Raw genomic sequence first — 6,000 nt, forward strand, 5'->3', positions numbered from 1 at the left:
CTGTCAAAATCATTTTTCAATTACTTGTTTCCTCTAGGTTTCAGATGTCACGGTATGAAACGTCTTGTATATGTGAAAAAAGATGAAGTATAAATTTAAAGTCATTTGGAAGCATGGTTATACAGCATAGGCTAAGCATAAGTTGGTGAACTTACACTTTGCAGAGTGTAACCCCACTGCTAAGAAAAGCCTTGTTTTAACTCCCCCACCCCCACATCAGTATGGGCACACTCTGCACTCGAACTTTAATCTACGTCATCCTCACCTATTTGGTTCGGGTTTAATGTCTGCAAGAAAACCAAATATCTTGTGTATTGTGGACTATCACAGCCATCTAAACCAGTCCCCAGGTCAAGTGGATGTAAAAATTCTGCCAAAGATATGGCATAAGATGGAAAAGTTCCCCGAAAACTCTGGAAGCAAACAAAGTAATGTAGACACCTTCTTTTTCCCCCACACCATTAGAAAATGTCACGTCCCTTTTGTCCCACAGCAATAATGACGATGAGGACCTGACGCCGGAGCAGAAGGCGGAGCGTGAGAAGGAGCGGAGGATGGCCAACAACGCCCGAGAGCGCCTGCGTGTCCGCGACATCAACGAGGCTTTCAAAGAGCTTGGCCGCATGGTGCAGCTCCACCTCAAGAGTGACAAGCCCCAGACCAAGCTCCTGATCCTCCACCAGGCGGTGGCCGTCATCCTCAGTCTGGAGCAGCAAGTCCGAGGCGAGTGCAGGCCAGCCTCCTTACAGAGCTCATGGGGAGCTCATAGCAGGCACAAGCTGAGATGGGCACGCCAGCCTTGAGCAGTGGCAGAGGGTAGACTTTTTTTTTTTTTTTTGAGATGGAGTCTCGTTCTGTCACCAGGCTGGAGTGCAGTGGTGTGATCTCAGCTCACTGCAACTTATGACCCCTGAGTTCTAGTGCTTCTCCTGCCTCCACCTCCCAAATAGCTGGGACTGCAGACATGTGCCACCACACCTAGCTAATTTTTGTATTTTTACTAGAGACAGGGTTTCACCATGTTGGCCAGGATGGTCTCAATCTCTTCACCTCATGATCTGCCCAGCCTCTGAAAGTGCTGGGATTAATTCCACCCAGACAGTGGACTTTTAAGCATCATTCCAAAGAACTGTTTCAATTACAGACTGTGTCTAAATCCATGAGGCAGCCTCCTGTAATTAAGTTGTAGGATTCTCCTTTTTTTGAGACAGTCTTGCTCTGTCTCCCAGGCTGGAACACAGTGGCACAATGTCATCTCACTGCAACCTCTGCCTCTTGTGTTCAAGCAGTTCTCTGCCTCAGCCTCCCGAGTAGCTGGGATTACAGGTGCCCACCACCATGCCTGGCTAAGCTTTGTATTTTTAGTAGAGATGGGGTTTCACCATCTTGGCCAGGCTGATCTTGAACTCCAGACCTTGTGATCCACCCACCTCGGCATCCCAAAGTGCTGGGATTAGAGGCATGAGCCACCACACCCTGCTAGTCATAGGATTCTCTTATAACTAAGATTGTATTGCACCTTTCCATATGTCCTGTCAGTGGAGCTTAGTTTATTTGCTTTACCAACCTTTGCTCACACTGTAAAGAGGCTGTATACACTCACCATGCAGTTCACCTTTTACTAGTGACTGACCAAATGGACCGCCACAGTACTTAGTAACTGTTCCTTTTGTTCTGTAATATAAACACTGAGAAAAAGGTCAGACATGCAAGAAGAGTGTGTTGCTGCCTTCTGCCAGAAGCCTCGGCATTAAACAAAGGTCCTGTGCTTTAATCCTCCACAGAAAGGAATCTGAATCCGAAAGCCGCCTGCCTGAAAAGAAGGGAGGAAGAGAAGGTGTCCTCGGAGCCTCCCCCACTCTCCTTGGCCGGCCCGCACCCTGGAATGGGAGATGCATCAAATCACATGGGACAGATGTAAAAGGGCAAGTTTGTTTTCAACCGTTTCTGAAATCGATCATTTGTAACTCTCAGCAGCATATCAGCCATAAAAGTGAATTTTACCCAAATTGACAGATACTTTATTTCATGGAAAAAGAATTTAAAAAATAAAATAAAATAAACAACAACAACAAACCCTTCCTCTGTTACATCTGTACTAATGAATTTTTTCTCTCTTTTTTCCTTTCTCAGGTCCAAGTTGCCACATTGCTTCATTAAAACAAGAGACCACTTCCTTAACAGCTGTATTATCTTAAACCCACATAAACACTTCTCCTTAACCCCCTTTTTTGTAATATAAGACAAGTCTGAGTAGTTATGAATCGCAGACGCAAGAGGTTTCAGCATTCCCAATTATCAAAAAACAGAAAAACAAAAAAAAGAAAGAAAAAAGTGCAACTTGAGGGACGACTTTCTTTAACATATCATTCAGAATGTGCAAAGCAGTATGTACAGGCTGAGACACAGCCCAGAGACTGAACGGCAATCTTTCCACACTGTGGAACAATGCATTTGTGCCTAAACTTCTTTTGGAAAAAAAAAATATAATTAATTTGTAAGTCTGAAAAAAAATATTTAATTTAAAAAAAATTGTAAACTTGCAATAATGAAAAAGTGTACTTCTGAAGAAAACTACATGAACGTTTTTGTTGGTATTCAAGTCAGCTAGTGTTTATAATTACTGGATATTGAATTAGGGGAAGCTCGGCTGCCCTAGTAACAAAACCAGCAAACGTCCTGATGACAACGAAGTGATGACATTAGCCATTCCTTAGGGTAGGAGGAACAGATGGATCTTATAGACCTATGACAAATATATATATAAATATATATATAAATATATATTAAAAATTTAGTGACTATGGTAAGCTTTTGTTCATTTGTTTCAGACTTTTTTCTCCTGTAAAAAAATAGTACTGATTAACTTTTTTAAAAGAAAGATTTTACTGTAAATATGGATTTTTTTTTTTTGGTCTTATTTCTGTCCCTTTCCCTGGTTTGTTATCATAACCTGTAGTGCCAACTCTGCTTCCAGAGGGGTAGTGCAGGATGAAATGCTGACCCTGATGTTGCTTCTCATTCATAAATAAGTAGAAAGTTGTTTCTCCAGTCTTTTGGGAACACAAGACTTAAAAGTCACATCATGTGTAGATATTACAAGCAGCATTACCAAGATATGGCAAAAAGAGTTTGTCTGAATTGTAATGTTGCATTTGTGACCCTATTCTGGGATTTTCAGAGGTACAAGGTTAGAATGCTACAATGTTACCACTGTGCCTTCCAATGTTTATATCATCGGAAACATAACATAATCAAAGTGGCTGTGATTTAACAAAATGATTAAAGTGTTACCTACCTGTGTAGCCGAAGTAGTGTGCAGTGAGGCGTTTCTGAATACATGGTCAGATTTTTGGAAAAAAACAAAAACAAAAAAAACAAAGTTCAAAATCCGTCAAATGAGAAAATTGCAAGTAGTGTGACAGAGCTGATTGATTTTGTTGCTTTCTTGATTTTTTTTTTCAAAATGGGTTTACTAAAATGTAGATGGCTTAACTGCCTCCTCCTTCGTCTGAAAAATGCCAATATTCAATCATCATGCAGCATTATAACAAGCCTTATGAGTCCTAAAGCATTAAGTTGCACTTTTTTGAGGAGGGGTAGTGCAGTATTTCTCTGGCCAGTATGAATGAAGTTTATACTTACCATATTTGATAGAAACATAGATCAAGCTATGGCACAGCGACTCATCAGATAGCTAGCTTTGACGTCTGGGCACAATTGAACCAACTTCCATCGTGAATCTTTATAATGATTGACTTTGGTGTATAGTGCAGTAAACAAATAGTGCTCCTAGTTAAGTATTTGTCAGCATCCTTTTGTCTCTAACTCGTTTCTATTTTTACAGCCACACAATCTTGGCATGTATTAAGAAAAAAAAAATCCCTGTTCAAGTAGTTTTTCCACCTATCAGCACTGAGTAAATGCCATAAATCCATTGAAATGGTCTAAATGTTCCATCTGTTCTCCTGTTTTGCCAGTTATATAGTAATGAAATACATTTGTAAATTTTATGCAACAAATGGCAAACGTATCATTATTTTGAAATTGTGTATGTAAAAGTTATATTTTTACATGTAGACTCTTGTTATTATGTGTTTTAATACATTGTATCAGATTTTGTTTCTTTTTTTAAGCTGTGTGGTTTAAAAAGAAGTCTCATTTAAATGAAATAGTGAGCTACAAGAATCAGAATTTTATGTTCATTTCTGAAAATGTAAGAACAAATAAGATAGTTACCACGTGGTCATCTTTTACAAACCCATAAACATTTTGATTAGCTGTGTGTGTGTTGAAAAACTGTAAATATGTTCAGTAGCGATAAAACTAAAATAACTTTGATTTGTTGATAAGTTCCTAAAATGTGGAGGTGGATTAAAACCTTAGGAGAATAGCAGAAATCAAACTTCATGAAAAGTTATTTTGGGGCTTTCCTGTGACATGTATGAACAAAGAGGCTCAGAGAAGGGCATGGAAGACAATAATGTATACTCTCCTCTCCTCCCTGAATAATGAAAACCATGTGTACTTGTTCCCTCCGTATGTTAAAGATTCCCTTTTAGTGGTACATTCTGCACTCATTTTGTATAGTCTACCAAGGCGGGTATCCCTAGGAACAATATTATATAGGAAGCAGGTATACTCTAATCACATTCAGGATAAGTGTACAGAAGAAAATACGGTGTTTACTCTCTAGGGAACTGGAAACACTCCCTGCATTGATGTACATTTTAAGAATGGCACTTTTGATACATGTTATCATAAAGGTGCTTAATAGAGCTGAATTAAAGTTTTTCAAATCTGTAAACAAAGCAAAAAAGTTAATTGTAGTCATTTGGTTATTTTTTAAATTGGTGCTTTATATTTTGTTCTCACTCAGAGTAAAAGCTGCAATTTATTGTTCACCAGCTTTGATGTATTCATTACTCAGTAATGCAATACCTCTATTGTTGAATTCCCTTTAGAAATAAGTAAAAATTCTAACGGCCACCGAAAGCTGCTCGCTAGGTTTTGCTTGGTGGAGAAACGTAGTCTGCACCTATTCATCTTAATTGGATTGTATCCCCATTAAAAAAGAAAAAAGGGAATGTGGCCTTTTTAGTGTGTTTTTTATTGTTGTTGTTTTGTAATTATCAAACCCAGGTAAGATATTGGTATCCTGCACTGGATTTTCAAATGAAATTCAGCGGAAGACAGTTAAGATTCAAGTACTATACAAAAATTTCATAAGGGTCCATACTACACTATCTATATGATGACACTTAGGCTGGGGATCTCTTTCAGAAACTCGGACTTAAAAGCAACTTGGAACAGTTGATCCACCTCCACATTCAAGTAATTTATGAATATGCAGAATAGGGATCTGTTCATCTAGAAATTTTTACCATTTGTCTTCTGTGTAGCTGCAAGGAACACTAATGTTTATACAACTGTCAGTCCACCCAGTGGTGCAACTGGTTCTGATTCAGTCTTCCGATTCCTTTTTTGTTTTTCATTTTTTCCTATTTCTGAATTTTTTTTTTTTATTTGTGATCTTGATTTTGATGAGGGGTTGGGGAGTGGGGAGGGAGTCGAACCAAGACTTGGAGTTAAGAGGATTTTCATCTTTTGCATCCAACAGGCAGAATATGATCTGTGTCCAAAAGTGAACTTGAGTCAGGAATGAAACAATTTCAGCATAAACAAGCACAAAAATTTAGTCTGCTGGCTGACTGGAAGCAAAAAAAGTCAAGATGGAATATGATGAATTCCAACACAATGGGGCACCAAGGCCTTTAGGCCTCTCTTTTTATTTTGCTTTGGTTTTGTTTGTTTTTCTTTAGAGACATGCTCTTTCTCATGGGACTTGAAGTGGACTCATCTTTGTGCAGTGCTGGTTTTGCCATACTCATTTCAAGTATTATAGACATATGTAATGGTGAAAATATATGAACTGTGGCCTTTTTCATTCTTGTTACTTGTGATGCAATTAAGTGAAGATAAGAAAAAAAAAAAAAAAAA

General features: G+C 38.5%; 1 protein-coding gene across 41 annotated transcripts in view; it reads left to right on the plus strand.

Moving 5' to 3' along the window:
* The window catches only part of TCF4 (transcription factor 4), a 369,465-nt gene extending 363,465 nt beyond the window's left edge, over nt 1–6,000 (plus strand). For all 41 annotated transcript variants that reach the window (XM_017498003.2, XM_017498009.2, XM_017498008.2 and 38 more), the window contains 3 exons: nt 494–723; nt 1,785–1,925; nt 2,134–6,000. In XM_017498003.2, the coding sequence (XP_017353492.1) occupies nt 494–723; nt 1,785–1,921 (367 nt within the window). In that variant the 3' untranslated portion in view covers nt 1,922–1,925; nt 2,134–6,000. The remainder of the gene's footprint in view (nt 1–493; nt 724–1,784; nt 1,926–2,133) is intronic.

The sequence above is a fragment of the Cebus imitator genome, unplaced genomic scaffold, assembly GCF_001604975.1.
Source record: "Cebus imitator isolate Cc_AM_T3 unplaced genomic scaffold, Cebus_imitator-1.0 Scaffold236, whole genome shotgun sequence".
NCBI classification, from domain to species: Eukaryota; Metazoa; Chordata; class Mammalia; order Primates; family Cebidae; genus Cebus; species Cebus imitator.